Source organism: Dipodomys ordii, unplaced genomic scaffold, assembly GCF_000151885.1.
Source record: "Dipodomys ordii isolate 6190 unplaced genomic scaffold, Dord_2.0 Scaffold23, whole genome shotgun sequence".
NCBI lineage: Eukaryota > Metazoa > Chordata > Mammalia > Rodentia > Heteromyidae > Dipodomys > Dipodomys ordii.
The window spans coordinates 7107301-7125700 of record NW_012267239.1 but is presented as its reverse complement, the minus strand read 5'-3'; the positions used below and the strand labels follow the sequence as shown (position 1 = coordinate 7125700).

At 53.5% G+C, this 18400-nt stretch overlaps 2 protein-coding genes across 2 annotated transcripts in view; both read right to left on the bottom strand.

Annotated features, from left to right (window-relative positions):
* Fam222a (family with sequence similarity 222, member A) overlaps positions 1-2181 on the bottom strand; it is a 109657-nt gene extending 107476 nt beyond the window's left edge. The window contains exon 1 of the mRNA XM_013014508.1: positions 2122-2181. The gene's annotated coding sequence lies outside the window, so the exon portion shown is untranslated. The remainder of the gene's footprint in view (positions 1-2121) is intronic.
* Mvk (mevalonate kinase) lies at positions 961-18339 on the bottom strand. Its single transcript, XM_013014510.1, has 11 exons — positions 18270-18339; positions 17121-17212; positions 16118-16265; positions 12682-12826; positions 11061-11216; positions 9887-9990; positions 9328-9373; positions 4544-4634; positions 4305-4421; positions 2122-2275; positions 961-1654 (listed from the first exon to the last, which is right to left on the bottom strand). The coding sequence occupies exons 2-11, from the start codon at positions 17196-17198 to the stop codon at positions 1503-1505; spliced, it is 1191 nt and encodes a 396-aa protein (XP_012869964.1). The 5' UTR covers positions 17199-17212; positions 18270-18339; the 3' UTR covers positions 961-1502.
* Positions 18340-18400: the final 61 nt, after the last annotated feature.

Sequence of the window (18400 nt, the reverse complement as noted above, 5' to 3'; positions counted from 1 at the left end):
AAAACTCCCATCCCCACAGGCTGGGAGCCAGCTGTCAATCATCACCATGACCAATCAGGATGCTCCCTCAGCTCCAGCTCCTATCCAGGCTTGGGCCCTCCTCCCCTGACCAAATACATCCAATCTCAGAGGAAATACTGAGGCTGGGCAGGCTCAGGATTAGCTGTGTGGCCTTGTACAAGTTACTCAGCCTCAATGAGCCCCTCATCTGTAACATGGGCGTGAGATTAGCAATTAGACACTGACCGTGAGTATAGATTAAAGGTGAGTCCAGAGGGGCTCTGGTAGCTTACACCTGTCATCCCAGCTGCTCAGGAGGCTGAAATCTGAGGATCATGGTTCAAAGCCAGTCATCAGGGCAGGAAAGTCCGTGAGATTCTTATCTCCAATGAACCACCAGAAAACCGGAAGTGGCGTTGTGGCTCAAGTGGTTTAGCGCTAGACTTGAGCTGAAGAGCTCAGGGTCAACGCCCAGGCCCTGAGTTCAAGCCCCAGAATCAGAAAAAAAAAAAAAGTGAGCCTAGTGCTTAGTACTGGCCACAAGAGTGCTGGGTATTATGTGTGATATGTCCTTTGAGTCCTGAGATGGAGAGGAGCAGGGATCCCCACCACTGCTGCTGGGTTGGAGGTCCAGTTGCCCTCCGATTCCAGGCAGTGACCCCAGGCAGTGGCGCCCAGCCCCTCCTCAAGAGGATGCTGGGAAAGGCATCAACTGCCCCCTAGTGGCCAAGGGCAGATGTTCACTGAGCTACCTGCACCAAATCCTACAGGCTCAGCCCAGCCCCACCTTCATCCCTGGCCTCCTGCAGAAGGGGGGTCGCACAGGAGCTGTGCTGGGAAACCATACTTCAAACCAAGACCCAGAAAAAGACCCAAAGCCCCCTCATTCCCTTCAGCGCTGAAGAGCTGCACAGAGGAAGTCACTGGCAAAAGGAGGGACAGAAGGGGCTGCAGGTGGACATGGGCATTTCCTTTTATTCTCCACCACCATCTTGCCTGCCAAACCCTTAAGTACACACGAGAAGGCAGGTCTGCCCTGCCTTCACTCAGCCAATCTTTCGGCCTGGCACAGCCCCTGGGCCCAGCTTGCTACCCAGGAGGGCAGGCCACACACAAGCAGTGCTGAACGACTCCAACCCATGGAACGTGGGATGGGAGGGAGGGGAACAAGGCTGCTTTCAGAGGAGGTGGAAGACTCCAGCCCCGGAGGCCAGGGGGCAGTAGAGAGCCAGATCCAGAAAGCAGGCACACAGCTTGGGGGCCAGGCTCCAGCCCTGCGTCCACATGGCTAGCCCTGGGGCCAGACAGCTCCCAGATGAAGGCCAGGCCTGGGTAGTAGATTCCTGAGCCCCTGCTAGGCCCTGCTGCCTAGCAGAGTGCAGATGTGCCTCCCAGGGCGGGCAGGAAGGCCAGTACGAAGAGTGGAAGGCCTGCCAAGGACTGAGCTGGGGGCCACTGGCCAACTCCAGCCCCAGAAAAATCTCTGCAGCCACAGGCCCGTGTCAGAGGCAGCCCAGGGCTTGCTGCACAGGGACGTCCAGGGAGGTGGCCGAGTGGACGGAGACCCCTGGAGCACCAAGACTGGTCTCCCAGCAATCGAAGCCGAAGCCGGTCAGGGCCTGCTTGGTGGCTTCCACCGTGGCCCGCTCCACACCTAGAAGGTGAGGGAGGCTGTCACCCTAGATCCGTCAGCTTATGCCACTCGGGAAGAAGACCCAGGGCCCAGACCTTCTTTCCACGCTGGCCTGGCTGCAGCCCAAGTGTGCTAACAGGCCTGCAGCCCTAAGGGCTCTGCACCACCCCATCCACGTTCATCTCGCCCTGCCCGAGAGCGGGGCTGAGGCCCGTGTGGATGGTGCCAGGGACAGCCACCACGACAGATCCACACTCTCTAAATGCCAATCCACTTTCCTCCTTCAATGTGGGCAACCATCTTGCAAGCTTGTTTTTGTTTTTAACCAAAGAGGAACACAGAGAGGCTAATAACTCATCCCAAGTCCACGCAGCCCAGCTAAGACTCGCTTGCAGGCTTCCACCCTCCCCTGCCAGGGAATTCTCCCAGTGGACCCTCCTTCGGGAGTCCAGGCTGGTCAGCAGCCCCCGGCCCGAGCCCCAGGGTACCTGGCTTCAGAAGAGTGATGCCACAGCCGCCGCCGCCTGCGCCCGTGAGCTTGCTGTGCAGCCCCCGCTCCGCTGTCGCCTGGCAGAGCTGGTCCAGGGAGGCGTGGCCCACGCCCAGGGCATTCAGGTGGTGCTGGTTCATGTCCATGAGCTCCTGCAGAAGGTGCCCTCTGTTCCCACGCGGTCTGCCTGGGGCCAGCATCCCTAACTAACCCTTCCCCCCATGTGTCTGCTGTATGCACCTGAATCAGCTGTCCCATTCCTTGAAATGACACTGTCCCTCTGCTTCCCATGGGGGCCAGGATGGGGCTGAATTCACCCTCCTGCTGTGGCTGCCGCTACTTCATTCTTTCCCTAGCCAAGGAGCCTCTGGCTTTGTGTCTGGTCAGCAGGGATGGGCACATGACCCACATGGACCAGCCAGGGCCTAACTGGCTTTTTCTCTGCCTCTTTCAATGGAAATGGTTAAAACCAGTTAACTTCAGATACAGGTGATGCAGGTTACCCGCCAAGAGTCTCTCTACATGATCAGAGATTGCATGAGAGAGAGGTCGCCATCCACATTACTCTAACTGCTGCGTCAAGCTCTTCCTGAAGCCATTATCTCTGGTTTCTGTCACTTGCTAGAGGAAAAAAAAAGCCTACCTTATAGCTGAGGGAGGTGGGGGAAGGGGGGCTGCTGTGCAGAATAAGAACATGGTCAAGCCAGGTGTTGGTGGCTCACGTCTGTCATCCTAGCTTCTCAGGAGGCTGAGATCTGAGGATCGTGGTTCAAGGCCAGCCCTGGCAGGAAAGTCCGCCAAATAGCCACCAGAAAACCAGAAGTGGCGCTGTGGCTCAAGTGGTAGAGCGCTCGCCTGGAGCTGAAGAGCTCAGGGACAGCGCCCAGGCCCAGAGTTCAGGCCCCATGACTGACCAATAAATAAATAAATAAATAAATGAGGTCATACCTCCAGTGAGTAGGTAATAGCTACATATTTGTTGAGATTTCTTCCATTATGTGCAATACAATTTCTGCTCTCCTAGGATCCACCTGGTACTTTTAAATTCACCACATACATGGTGAGCTGGGCCCTGAGAGCCTAGCCTATGAGAAATTAAGGAGGTGGTTGTGGGCCTGGGGAAGACCTGGTCTTGAGGGACTGCGGCCTACCTGGCCGCCTCCACCCACCTCCTCACGGCCTGCAGCCCTGAGAGCCGAGCCCGGGGCTCCGCTCCGGGGCACGGGGCCCAGACGGTGGCGCAGGCGCTGCTGCTGCCAATCACTGCTGCTCCTCTGCTGAGACCCACCGCGTGCTTCCCTGCCTGGCGCCCACCAGGCAGGTTGGTGAGCCCACCGCAGGCCCCTGGCACTTGTGACAAATGAGCAGACAGGCGTGATGGCCTGGTGGCAGCTCGAGGTGCCGCTCCCCAGCCTGCCTGGGTGAGACACTTCTGGGGGGCCTCGCTCTGTGTCGGAGCGCCAGGTGTCACGCCGCCCAGGCGGGTCCAGACACCTGTCACATTCTGATCCCAGATCTGTCGAGGATCAGATGACAGGTTGTGACACGGGAGAACAGCTCGCTGGTTTGGAGTGCAAAGCTGTCCAAGAGCTGAGCTGTACATTTCAGCGGCTGCCACTGCCAAAAATATCCGGGCTGTATAATCAACGGCGCTGTTTCCCCAGCGTTCTCCGGGCTCGACGGGAGTGTGCAGGCAACTCTCTATCATTATTAATTTCCTGTCCCCTGTCGGGGGGATGGAAGGCGAGCGGGGGAGGTGTCCACAGGCAAGGAATGCAAAGCCAGGGAGTTGTAGGCAGAGAAACCGAAGCCCTGCATCCACCCAGCACACAGTAGGTGCTCAGTAAAGACCTGCTGAGTAAAGCAATGAACGGCTCAGGCAGTAGGCCCCTGGCCCAAGCACTGTCTGGCTTGGTAAAGGAGGGGAGGAAGCCAGTCTCCGGGCCTCTGCTTTGACAGCTGTAAAGCGGAGCACACGCCCACTTCCCAGGTGGGCGGGGCCAGTGTCAATCTCCTGGAAGGGTGATTTAGTCACAACTTCTGCTCATTAGGGAGCTCCCCCCTTCCCCTCCCTCTCCCCCCAACCTTAAACACCCAATGCCAGAGGACTCGTTGTGCCAGCCAGAGGCCGGGCCTGGCCTTTCCACATGGGCCTCCGGGAGGCTCTGCAGAGCACCTTACCTCCAACACGAGGTACTGCTCTGGGGCTGGGGCCACGGCCATCTCCCCCAGCACGTGCTCACACTCCAGGGAGATGGCGTCTATGGAGGTCAGGAGGGGGCCCACGATCTCTGGGAACTGTGTGGGAAGGAAAGCAGGTCAGGCTGTGAGGTCTGGGCCCCCGATAGCTGCCCCCAGTTGTGTGGGGGAGCGAGGGGTACCCCATACCTACACCCATCCTCAAGTCCACCCAAGAGCACCTTCATCAGCCTGCTCCTGACACCAGCCACGAGGGACTTGGTGCTGCGTGGAACTTTGGTGTTGGTCAGCAGGATCTGGAGAACAGGGGGCCTGCAGGGAGGAGGAGGAGGAGCAAGGTCAGGCCTGGGGGGGGGAGGTGACCTGAGACTCCACCCACCCTGCCAGAGTGGACAAAGTAGAAACCCCAAGAGGTGACGTCAGATTGGGAGATGTCATACTCCATTAATATTCATCTAGCCACACATAAGGGAAGCCAGCCAGCCTGGCACCCAGGGGACAGGAGCAGAAAAGGGAGAAGGTCCCGGGAGGCTTCTCTCTGCTGTGATGCGCAAGCTGAGAACTCAGGAAAAGTCAGAACTACTCTCCTAGACAAACGCAGTCCTAACAGGCAGGGTGCTGACGGTGTGTGCAGATCCTGGCGCTGGCAGGGTATATGGACCACGCTGTCGCAGAGGGCGTGAGGAGAGAAGACGCCCAGCCGCTGGCGGGGGCCCACAGGGGCGTCCCCGGTCTGAGATGCTGGGGGAGCAGAAGGGTGGAGGATCATGGGTTGATCAGATTTGGGAATTATTATCTGCACAGACAGGACGAGTCGCGCATCCCTAAATCAGGTGGAAAAAAAAAAAAAACCCAAAATCGGAAATGCTCTGAGAGGGGTAAACTCTGGGGAGGCCTCTGTTGGACTTCAGAATATGTGGGTTAGGGTGGCTTTCCTGGGGGGCACCTGCAAGGGGGGCGTCAACCCCGCTGTGGCCAGAGGAGTCCATGGCCTCTCAGCTACCCTGGGGAAGAGGAGAGGCAGGAGACTAGCCGTCACCTCCCGCCTGCCTGAATCCTTCCTAAAGCCACCACCCCAACTGTCCTTGCGCGGAGCTGTCTCTGGGGACACACGCCACCCCTTCTGCCCTCGCCCTGCCTTCCGGAGGGTGGCGATGCTGGATGCACTCGGGCCTCAGACGGCTGGAGGCGCGACCTCCTGACACCGCCATTCTCCTGCTCTTCACAGTTCCACATGGTAAAGTGCAACAGGGCTGGAAAAGGCTGCCAGAAATCTGCTTTATCTCCCCGCCCATAAGCCCATGAAATTAATATCGATTCTCGGCCTAGGAGGCCCACGCTTGCTCTCTCTCTCTCTCTTTCCACTTTACAAAAGATGAACATTCTATTTGGCTTTTCTCTTCCTTTGTAAAAGACAAGCCTTTGGGGGCAGCGTTTTGGGAGGCCCCCATCTCGATCTACTTCATAAACAATGTGCTTTCTGATGCAGCAGCACCATGCCTGGTTTGGGGGTGGGGGCGGAGGCGGGGGACAGGGCTCCTCTTTAAGCCATCCGTGGGATTAAGGCAGCGTCAGGCCTCCCAGAGAACCGCCATCTGCTCACCGTGGTGTCCACTGCAAAGGTCGCCCTGCTCTGATCCCACCTCAAAGGGGGTGCTTCCTGTCCAGGTTTGTTCCCTGCTAACAGACCTGCAGCTGGCCCCACCCAACCTAGGGCTCGTGGCAAACAGTGGCTTCCACTGGAGGCTCTGCCCTGGAGGTGCTTCTGACGTGGGCCTGGCCACCCCAGTGTCAGCTCACCTCCTCTCCCTGGGTGCACACGGCCCTCTGTGGCCCTGGCCTCCTACCTGCTGTGGCTGCACGCCAGGCCTACTCTCGCTTCAGGACCCAGCACTTGCATTTCAGATTCTCTGTCCCACCTCCACAGCTGCACGGCCCATTCCTTTCCTTCCTTCCGATCTTTGCTCTAATTACATCACCAGAATCTGAGTATTGCATTAGATCAGCTCACCCCTCCCTTTCCAGCCCCTCACTCCGCTCTAGTTCCTACAAGCTCTAAACATGGTTTTGTTTGTTGGCTGTCTGCCCCAGGGAAATGAACATCACAAAGGCAGAATTTTTTTTTTTTGGTACCAGTACTAGGGCTTGAACTCAGGGCCTGGACAGTGTCCCTGAGCTTTTTGGATCAAGGCTGGCATTCTATCACATAAACCACAGCAACATGTCTGGCTGTTTGGTGGTTAATTGGAGATAGGACCTCATGGACTTTCCTGCCCAGGCTGGCTTCAAATCACAATCCTCAGATCCCAGCCTCTTAAGTAGCTAGGACCATAGGTGTGAGCCGTCCATGCCCAGCTCCAGAACTTTCATTTCCTGCTGAGTTGCCACATCACAGATGCTCAGTCATTTTTGTGGAGGGCTAGTGGCTCAGTGGTAGAGTGCTTGCCAAGTATGAGCTAGATCCTGGATTTCATCCCCAGCACAAGAGAAACAGAAATATAAAGCCAGCTTCTGGTGGCTCACACTTGTCATCCTAGCTATTCAGGAGGCTGAGATCAGAGAATCACAGTCTGAGGCTAGCCTGGGCAGGAAAGTCTGTGATACTTTTATCTCCAATTAACCACCAAAAAGCCGGAAGTGAAGCTGTGGCTCAAAGTAGTAAAACACTAGCTGTGGGCACAAAAACTCAGGGACAGAGTCCAGGCCCTCAGTTCAAGCCCCAGGACCAGCATCGAAAAAGAAAAAAGAAAAAGAAATACAACACACACATACCACGATATATTAAGAAAAGATTGGAAAGCCAGGCACTGATGGCTCACACCTGTAATCCTAGCTACTCAGGAGGCTGAGATCTTCGGATCATGGTTCAAAGCCAGCTCAGGCAGAAAAGTATAAGACTCTTTTTTTTTTTTTGTCGGTGGTGGGGCCTAAGTGCTGTCCCTCAGCTCTTCAGCTCAAGGCGAGCGCTCTACCACTTGAGCTACAGCGCCACTTCCAGTTTTCTGGTGGTTTATTGGAGATAGGAGTCTCACGGTCTTTCCTGCCTGGGCTGGCTTTGAACCAAGATCCTCAGATCTCAGCCTCCTGAGTAACTAGGATTACAGGCGTGAGCCACCAGCGCCCGGCAAGTGTAAGACTCTTATCTCCAATTAACTACCAGAAAACTGGTAGTGGCGCTGTGGCTCAAGTGGTAGAGTGCTAGCCTTGAGCTGAAGAGCTCAGGGACAGCGCCTAGGCCCAGATTCAAGCCTCACCACCGACTGGGCTGGTCTCAAATTCAGGCCCTCAGGCCCCACCACAGATCACCATAGCCCCTCCCTTGCTCCTCTTCTGATTCCCTGTACTCTGCCCACTTGGAGCTGGCCTCCACATGCAGGGCCTGGCCCAAGGCTTGGAGCTGTGTCTGAGATCCTGGAGGAAAGCAATGCAGGGTGGCCCACAAGTGCAGGTAGCCATGTGATGCCCTCGCTGCCATCCACCCCAGCTCTGGAGTCCTGACCGCCTGTTCCACCATCTCCACAGCTCTACCGCTGCCAACAGGCCAGGCACAGGCCCCCTTCTGAGCCTTCTGCCCTCCTTGCCCCTGCTTGTGTCTGGGGCAGATGGCCTGAGGAAGCAGCTCTCTGCTCCTAAATGCTCTACTTCCTTCCTGGGTAGAGTAGGGGTTGGCATCAAAGTTGGCTGTCCCTGCAGGGGACACAAGGTGACGTCAGGAGATTATTTCCCCTCCCTCCCCCAGTGCTGAGGATTGAACCCAGGGCCTCACACTTGCAAGGCAGAGATGCACACTACCATTGAGACACACCTTCATTTTGCACTGGTTATTTTTGCGGGTCGGGACTTGCGTTTCCCCCAGGGCTGGGATAGCAGGTACTCACCACTATACCCAGCCATTGCGTGAGATGGACTCTCATGATTTTTATACCAGGGCTGGCCTCAAACATTTACTCCCCTGATTCGCATCTTCCAGGTATCTAGGAGTGGAGGTTTGAGCCAGGCTACCCAGTTTTAGGGGTCATTTTTGGTTGTCACAACCCAAGGGTACTACTGGGAACTAGTAAATAGCGAGATATTGGGACAGTTACCTGTCTCACCCCAAAGAATGATCTAGATGCAAAGGTCAATGAGCAAAGGTGGAGTCCTGGCTACAGAACTCCAGAAGGGCAGGCTTAGCTTGTGGAAGCCCACAGTTTGATAGAAAGTCACCACAGCGTTAGGCAATGGATAAGGAGGGGTGAGCTACCACAAAACCGTGGCCCAAGGATTTAACCCATTGGGCAAAGGCCGTGGTCCAGGACCTTCTGCCTATCCAGGAAGACCATCATGGGCGATGAAGGCATCTTCCAGACACTGAGAGACCCCAGCCAGGTGAGGCACCCTGGGGCAAACCATCGCCTGACCTGAAATAGCCAAAATGGCCCTGGGCCCCCAGCTCCCCATAGATTTAATCCCACACCCGACCTCTCCACGGTGGTGCGAACGGAACAGAGAATGCTGAAAGTCAATACGCATGTGCGTCATTCCAGCAACTCCCTGGGGGAAGAGCGGGGACACGTCAGCAGCAGGACAGTTGGCAAACGTCCCCCCAGGTGAGCTCCAGCCTGGTCTCAGCCTTGCACGCCCTCATGCCTGCGGTGGCCCCGTGGCCTCTCTGTCCTTCTCTGACCCGCCCCCACCAGGAGCTCTGAGAAACATTTTAGAGGCATCTAGGCGTCCCTGGGCCCTAAGATGCGTCCACAGGGACAGAGGACAACCGCAGCTCGTGTTTCCTAATGAAGAGAAACATGGCCGCCTGAACGGCTGAGCAGACCCATCAGCTTTGAGGGGATGGCTGCGCACCACTTTCCCCTCTCATCTCAGAGAAAAGGGGAGGGAAGGAAGGAGAGCAGTCCCAGCTGGGCGGGGGACCTCATCTTTCCCCTAAACCCCCCCAGAACCCCTGGGCGCAGGTGTGACTTGGCAAAGACACAGCACTGGCCCGGGAAGGGAGGGCAGAGCGAGTTACCTCTGCAAGGCCGCCATCTTCCCTTGCTGGTAGCGCAGCGCTCCTCCTGAAGGGAAAAGCAAGTAGTCAGAGCTGGGTGGAAGGTGATGCTGGCCTGGGAGAGACGGTGCATGTGTGCTGGAGTCGGAACAGGATGGGCAACTTGAGTGTCCGTCCAGCCTCACCTGTAAAATGCCCGGGAGGCACCAAGACTCTCGCCGGGCCCGGTTCCCGGCTCCCTTCCCACCCTACGGGCAGCCCAATTGCATTCCACCAGGCCCCAGGTTGAGGTTGGGGGCCCGGGTCCTGCCCGCCCCCCAAAGGGGAGGCTACAGCTAGACTGACTCCCCAGGAGTTCTCCCCAAGGCTGTGATCCCCAGAATTTCCCCTCCTCCCCCACCACCCCAGGGGAAGGAGTCACCAAGGCTGAAGCAGAGCCTCGATCTCTCTTCCTCTCCCCAGCCAGGAAAATGCTCTTTTGCTCAGCATCTGCTGGTTCTACTTGTCCCCAGCCAACAGGGCTGTGTACACAATGAACTAAGATTTTGGAAAAGAAGGCAAAGGAGAAATTCAGCCCTACCCCAGGTGCTGACGGCGTTGTCCACCCCGGAGGGGTTCCCGTGGATCACTCTCTCCCCCTGAAAGGCCCACTTGTTAATTAACTCCAGATCCGCCTCGGCCCACCTGGAGACAGGAAACAAACACGGCTTTATCACGGTGGTGAGTGGAGGCCAGCAGGTGCGGACTCTGCTTGGTGGAGGCCAGAGGTCAAAGGGCACAGGCCCACAACCCCAGCAAGAACAACGGAGGATGAAGAGTTGTGTTTTCTGCTAGGACCAAGAGCAGCCTGCACCTCTTCCCTGCCAAGTCCTGGCCTTACACGGCAGAAACACCAGCGGTCTCTGGTCTGCGGGGCTCCAGGGTGGAATCAAGGCAGCTTGGGGCTTGACCATGCTTCAACTTACACATGAGGAAAGGAGTTACTGGATGTGACAGACATGCCAGTGGGCACCTAGTAGGGCCAGGCAAACAGAAAACCACAGGGCTTCCGTGCTGGAGGAGGGAAACTTAATTTAAAGCAAGCTCAGGCAGAGAACATGACATTGTTCCTTTTTGTTGTTGTTATTGTTATTAGTCGTGGGGCTTGAACTCGGGGTCTGGATGCTGTCCCTGAGCTCTTCTGCTCCAAGCTAGTGCTCTACCACTTTGAGCCACCACACCACTTTTTTTTCTGGTGGTTTATTGGAGATGGAGAGTCTCGCAGCCTTTGACCCATGATCCTCAGAGCTCAGCCTCCTGAGTAGCTAGGATTACAGGCGTGAACCACCAGGGCCCGGCAACACTTAACATCTAGCACAACCCAATAGGAGGCAAGCTCATTATCAGGCAGAGGGGCCGCAGGAGCGCTGTGGCCAAATGCTGTAAAACCAGGAGAGTCCATTTTACTTGCTGCCATCTATATCCAGCTCAAGTGCTTCCTACCACAAGGCTGGCCCTTGAACCCAGACAGCCAAGGTAGGGAGCGAGAAGAAGGTGGCAAAGAAGTGAATGCTCTCAGGAGAGGAAGAGCTTGGCTCTGGGTTCGAATCCCACACGGCCAACACTAGCTGTGCAGCCCTGCACCAACCATGATGCTTCTCAGCCTCAGCTTCTTCATGCCGCCGTAATAACCCTCACCTGACGGGGAGGGGGTGGGGGGGGTTGGCGAGGTCCCAAGCAAGAGAATTCTCGTATCCAGGAAGGACAATGATTACCTGCCGACGCGCTCTCCATCCCTCAGCGGGTTTGAGATCGCCTCACATGCCGTCAGAAGGGCAGCTGCCATACACACCGAGTAGGCGGCACTGGAGCCCAAACCTGCCCCAGTGGGCAACTCCGACCACACCACAATGTCCAGGCTTGGCAGAACCCTGAAACACAGCAGGGCATCGAGCATGACTCTCCAAGGCCGGGGAGGCGCGAGCATGGAAGCCGGAGACCAGGATTGGACAGGGCGGACAGGGGCAGTAGCTCGGAGGGTCTGTCACAGTTCTGTGAACTCCAAAGCCAACCCCGGCAGGAACTCCCGGTCAATCAGACCATGAGAACTGGGCACGGGTTCCTTGAAATCCCTCCACTGACAGTCCTAGTGCTTCCTGAAAGCTCTGGGCAGACCATCAACCTCTCTTCTAACATCTGGCCTGCTGCCCTACATTTTCTTCCTAGCACTGGCTGCCTTTAGGCCTGGATGACCTTGGACAACCAGACAACCCCCTACCCATCTTTCAGGACTCTTATCAAACACCACTTCCACTAAGACACTTTGCTACGCCGTCCAAGGGAGGGTCATTCCTGGCTGCTCCAGCAGGTCCCTCTTCTAGTGACATTCACCTGGTGTGTGTTCCCAGGAAAGGCCTCTCCCATCAGTGTTCCCAGCGTGTGCAAACTCGTCATAGGAAGTTCAAGGTCATATGGTCTCCTGTATATTTCCCCCTAAGTGAACCCTGTCAAACTTCAGGGTAGGTCATTTGAAATAAGGTTTGTCCTATTTTTTCCAACTATTCTCACATTCTAAAAATGACGATAGCGAGTGTGCCTTTTTCAAAATACACACAGCTCCCAGGCACCAGTGCCTCACATCTATAATTCTAACTACTCAGGAGGCTGACATCTGAAGATTACAGCCAAAAAAGCTGGAAGTGGAGCTGTGGCTCAAGTGGCGGAAAATGCCAGCCACAAGCAAAAAATTGTTCAGAGGACATGTCCAGCTCCTGAGTTTCAAGCCCCAGGACTGGGGTGTGTGTGTGTGTGTGTAATCTGTGTGTGTGTGTGTGTGTATAATCTCCCATACTATCCTGATTTCTTTTTCCCCATTCTAGTAACAGGCTTAAACTCATAGCTGCATGTTATCACTTGCAACTTGAGCCACATCTCCAGTGAAGCTTTTTTTGCAGGTTAATTGGAGACAGTGTCACAGACATTTCTGCCTGGGCTGGCTATGAACTGTGATCCTCAGATCTCAGCCTCCTAAGTGGCTAGGATCACATAGGTGTGAGTCACTAGTGCTCAGGCAGACTAGAAGATTTTCTCTCTCTCTCTTAGAACTCTTTAGGAGTGAGATGCAGATACTACAGCCATGCCAGGGAGCAGCCACCCGTGGATCTGTGGATAGAACGTGGCTTTGGTGCCACTGAACTGGAGCAAGCAGAGGAGGTGTGGGGTTTGGATGTCAGTGCTGGCTGATGCCCAGCACTTCTGGCTTGCTGGCTGAACAGCCTCCAGGGTCTTCTCTCCCAGGTTGCCTGGCACACAATGAAGACACTAGAGAACTTAGGGGGCCCCAGCAGCAGTGATGGGGGGTATCCCTCCCTCTGCTCCTGTAGACCACACACCCACCTCTGCTTCCGGCAGATGGCCAGATATAAGTACAGGAAGGCCAGCAGAGCCAGGAGCTCGGTGGCGGTGTGGTTCTCAGGGACGCCCGCTGCCTCCTTTAGCTTCTCCATTTGCTCCGGGGAGGGTGCTATGAAGTCACCTTGCTCTGTCACACAGGCAAACAAGCATACATGGGAGGTGAGAGAGCCTCAGGTGATCAAACACGGAATACAGAAGAACGAGCAGGCACTGGAATTGCAGTGTGGATGGACGTCGACTTCCGGGCCAAGCTCCACGGCCAAGTCTCCATGGTCAGTGGGCACACTTGGGTTTGTGCCACTTTGCTGCTCACGTAGCCTGAGCCTGTGGCTCACCCTCTCTAAACTTGTTTCCTGGCTCAACAAGAATAACAGCACTCTTTCACGGGGCTGCCATGAGGATAAAGTTAAGTGTGTGCAATTCTCAGCACAGCTCCTGGCCATAGTAAGGGCACAATTCATAGTTATTTAAACTCCCTCGCCCTCCATGAAGTGAATGCCAGCTCAATTCCTCAAAGGCTTGGTTTCACCTTCCAAGGTATAAAACCAGACAATGAACCAAGCCAGGTGCGGTGGTGAAGGCCTCTCACCCCAGCGCCCGGCCTCTAATCTTAGCTACCAGGCCAGGGGGAGGCAGGAGGATTATGGAGTTATGGAATTTGGTCAGCAAAACAAAATAAAAACAAAAGAGCTGGAGGTGCAGCCCCAGTGGTAGAGCACTTGCCTAGTTAGTATGCATGGAGCCTTGGGTTCCATCTGCAATACTGCTAGCGAAAGACACAAAGGAGCAAACAATTGCAAACAGGGGGAAAGAAATATTGCAGGAGAGAAAAATCAGGCAGTAGGTTTCCTCAGTAACATCTAAGGGCCTAGGCCTCTTTCCCCTGGGGCCTGGAGGACGCTAAGCAAGTTGGCCTAGCTTCCCTTTACAGATCACTCCCTGAGCCGCAGGTCAAGTTCATCAGACACAGAGAAGTGAAGTTGGGTGTAGATGCATTGGGAAACATCAGGGCATTTACTGGATGTTCAGAAATGGGTATTGAGTGTTTGAAAGGTAACTTACATTCAAGATGGCCAAGCTACTGAATTGTAAGGAAAACCAAGCCATCACCAAGCTCCATGATGGAGACGGAATGAGCTTTGGATCTGAGAATTTCCAGGGAAGGCTGGAGAATTCTTTAGTACTCACATTTGGCCCTCGGCCCAACCTAATTCTCCGTGGTTAGGAAGGGAGGGTAAGTGCTCAGAAGCCTCAAGTTCCTTTTATCACCCACCAGAAGCAGATGATCAAGCCTTATTACATCCTGCCACCTAATCGATCCTACTAGACCCCTTACAGCAATCCTCAGCCAGGCAGCATGCTCCTGTTCACAGGGCCTAGCAGGACACTAGAGAGTCAAGGGCCTAGCAGCTCACCAGAGAATCAAGAATGCTCATGGCTGCCTGACTTTGGCCTCAGTCTACCAACTTAATGAAAGCAGCAGCTGGTTCTCAGGGAACTTTGTGGTCACAGTGGAGGGCGTGGGAGGGCGCTTAGCACAGCCAGAAGCAATGCCAGGTACCCTGGCTGGCTCTTGCTTGCCACAGTCCCTGGAATCACCAGACAACTCCTTTCAAAATACACACACATTTCGTCCCTCTCAGCCCCACCATGGTCAACAGGAGAGGGGTAGGAATCCATCTGCATCAGTTAAAAACAATAAACCCTCGCCGGGTGATCCCAAGGTGTGACAGGTTGAAGACGGTCACTCTAAAGCAAAGGCTTTCAGGCTGAGAATGTGGCTTGGTGGTGGAGTGCTTGTCCAGCATGCATGAAGCCCTAGGTTCGATTCCTTGGTACCATATAAACAAAAAATAAATACATAAAATGAAGATTTTTTTTTCTGAACTCCCCAAACTGGGAATAAAAGCCAGATTTCTACTCCTGGGCTAGCCTCCCAGCCTGAAGACTGCCACCTCTATTTAATCTCCAGGGAGAGGCAGGTGTCTGAAGCTCAGATGATGTTTGAATGTTCTCTCTAGAACTTGCTCACACTTGCCCCAGGCCTGCTGAGGAATGCTGAGGCCCTTAATAAGGCATCAGCCTAGACAGGGACAGCAGATTGTGGAGAATCTCCCTGCCCCCCAGCTCTGGGGCACTCGAGACTTGGCTGCCTGAAGAAGCACCGGCCTGCTCTTCTATGCCAGCAGTAGTCCAGAGGCCCAAACCCCAAACAGACATGGACAGTCCTGACTCATGGAAGAAAAACCACTTGTATGATCTTAAAAGAGCAAAGGATCATCCTAGCTTAACCACTCTACCTACTTGCAAAAAACAGTCCAGAAAGATTAACACCAAATGGCACTCTGCCATTTGAGCCACTCCTCCAGCTAGTTTTTGTTGGTTAATTAGAGATGGAGTCTCACCAATTTTTTTCCCTGGGCTGCCTGAAGAGCCCAGATCTGTCTCCTGAGTAGCTAGGATGACAGGCATGAGCCACCAGTGCCCAGCTAATAATTTTATTTTCTTTCTTTCTTTCTCTTTCTTTCTTTCTTTCTTCCTTTTTTGCCAGTCCTGGGGCTTGAACTCAGGGTCTGGGTACTGTCCTTGAACTTCTTTTCCTCAAGGCTAGCACTTTACCACTTGAGCCACAGAGCCACTTCTGGCATTTTCTATTTATGTGGTACTGAGGAATCAAACCTGGGACTTCATGCATGCTAGGCAAACACTCTACCACTAAGCCACATTCCTAGCCCAAAATTTCTAACTATGTAAAATGTCAATGCATTCATTTTCCTTGCTAAAAGCCATGGCATTCAAGAGGGTAAGACTTTTTGTCTATTCCCCAGATCTGGGATCTGCCAAGAGGAATGAATTACCACAGTCAGTTTGATGTCTATGCCGCCAAACTTTTATTATACATTTATTCAGGCTTAAAACATCAGTGTGTATGCATTTTTGTTTGTGCTGGTCTTGGGTCTTGAACTCAGCTTTCTCTGAGCTTTTCTTGCTCAAGGTTAGCACTCTACTATTTGAGCCAAAGCTCCACTTCTGGCTTTTTTTTTTTGGTAGTTTATTGGAAATAAGAGTCTCACAGATTTTTCCTTCCTAGGCTGGCTTTGAACCACAATCCTCAGATCTTAGCTCCTGAGTAGCTAGGATTGTAGTTGTGAGCCCCTGATCCCTGGCCATATCATACCTAACAAGAGGCCCTGATGATCTGTCGACAATGGTTGACAGAGACCTAATGCAGTTTCACAGTTTAAAATTAAAACACAATACGAAATTTTATAGTCAGGATAGAACACCTTGCCCTCTCCGTGAAATAGCCGGCTTCTGTCTTCCTTGGGGACCACTCAAAATAACCCAGCTGCCCTGTGCCTCCATTTCTTCAGGGCCCAGGCTCCTACTACACCTCTTTTCTCCTCCCAGAACTTACCTAAAAAGCTCGTGTCCATCAACTGAAGCCTGGACACATCCCAGGCCTGTTTGATACCAATGTTGGGTAAACTGAGGCTGACTTTCCCATTGCTCTGTGGTTGAAGCCGCAGGAACGTTCTCAAGTTCAAGGCAGCTGCCAGTGCTACCTGTAGAAAGGGTGAAGGCAGTCAGCCAGAGTGAGGGTGAATGCTTCTACTCAGGCCAATGTCTCTCAAGACCATGCTTTTCACTGTTACATTGTCAAAACAGAATCTGAATGAAGAATATAAAGAAGGCAGCTGAGGTGAAGTGGAAGAAGCATGAACTTTAAGCTGGAACAGACTTGGGCTCACTCCTAGCTCTACCAAAGTGCACAGAGCTTGGTCAAGTTACCAGTTCTCTCCTAAACCACAGCTTCTGTAGGCTATCTGTAAAACAGGATAACAAAAGGATGTATCTTCTGTGGCTTTAGGATTAAGATAATGAATATGTCAGCCTCCTTTGCTGGCATCATTGTAACTACTAAAACACTGAGTGAAGCCATGCACCTGTAGCTCATGCTTGTAATCCTAGCTACTCAGGAGGCTGAGACCTGAAAATCCAGTTGAGACAAGAAAGTTTATGAGACTTTTATCTCCTCCAAATATATCCAGCAAAAAGCTGCAAAGCGGCTCAAGTAGTAGTGCACTAGCCTTGAACAAAAGAGCTTAGGAATAGAGCCCAGGCCTTGAGTTCAAGCCTCAGTACTGGCACAAAAATAAACAAACATCAAATGTCCCAGATCTCATTCTGCAAACCCATTTTCATTCCACCTAGGTGATTTTATTCCATGTGTAGGGCTTTCATCTTTTTGCTATCTCAATGAGTGAGGCCAGAGTAGTTCTTCATTGGTAGAGACATCTTTCGTTGAATGGCTGGGGAGATGGGGCATTTTGCCTTGATTACTCCTCAGGATGTATCTTCTTGCAAGATTAGTGTTAGGGAGGAGTACCCAATCCTTGAAAGTCCTAGAGGCTTTTTACCTTGCCATGCACCACAGCATGTTCTCCATGAAGGATGACTTTCCCCGGAGCAGACACCAGCAAAGCTTCTGACAACATGGCTTTTGGGAATCCTGAAAGAGAAAACCAGAATGAGGAACAAAGGTCCCTAGATGTGAACACCAACGTGAGAAGACCCTAGACAAATCCCAGCTCAAGCGTCTCCCACCTCACATTTGCTATGTACCAGAAAGGCAGTGTGCGCAGTATGACAGCCAACTGGATAAATGAGAAAGATCTGGGCTCATATTCTTCAACTGAATGACCATGGGCCTGTTTTCCTACACATTATGTAGTTCCCTATAGTAATAGATTGTTAGGAAGGTTAAATGAATGCAAGAAAAACAGCATTATCTGGCACATTGTAAATCACTTGGTTAATACTGGGTCTACTATTGGTTTCTGCTTTATAACCACCGTTAGTAAAAGCAGAAGTTTACCTGGAGTTGGATGTGTAGCTTAACAGTTAAGTCCTTGCTTAGGGACAGCAAGGCCTTGTGTTTGATAGTGAGAGGAATCGGGGAGGGAGAGGTTTACATGAAACCAGGGACCAGAAAGAACTATTTACTGGACACTGGAGCTGTTCCCAATGTGTCCTAGCTATAAACAGGGCTGAGGAGCCATCTGATAGCATCTATTTTGCACACTTTTTCTGTGTCAGCCCTGGGGCTTGAACTTATGGCCTGAGAGCTGTCCTTGAGCTTTGTTGTTGTTCAAGGCCATGGCTCTGCCACTTTGTACCACAGGCTCACTTCCGGTTTTCTAGTGGTTAATTGGAGATCAGAGTCTCACGGACTTTCCTGCCCAGACTGGCTTCGAACCTCGATCCTCAGAATTCAGCCTCCTGAGTGGCTAGGATGACAGGCGTGAGCCACCGACTCCTGGCTCTGCGGGTAGGGGAGTGTGTGCATTTTACATTCTTATCAATAATGCAAGATTTCCGACCCCCCAAATTTCAGACGACTGTGACCCCGGCTTCCTCAGGATCTGTCAGGTTTGAGGTCCCCGACCCCCACAGGACGCATCCCCAGGGCTGAGGAAACTAAGTCAGAGAAGCCCGGGAGCCTTGACCCGGAGTCGTCCTGCGTCTTGGACCACGCGCCACCCCGTCCCACCAGCCAGGCCCCTCACCTGCCGCCGCAGCCAGCCCTCCGCGCCGAAACCCGCGCCGAAACTGTGCGCGGGCTCCTCCATGCCCGAGTTCCCGTGCCCTGTGGGAGGACACCTCGTCCTTCCGTCTAGCCAATCAGAGCCCGCGAGCC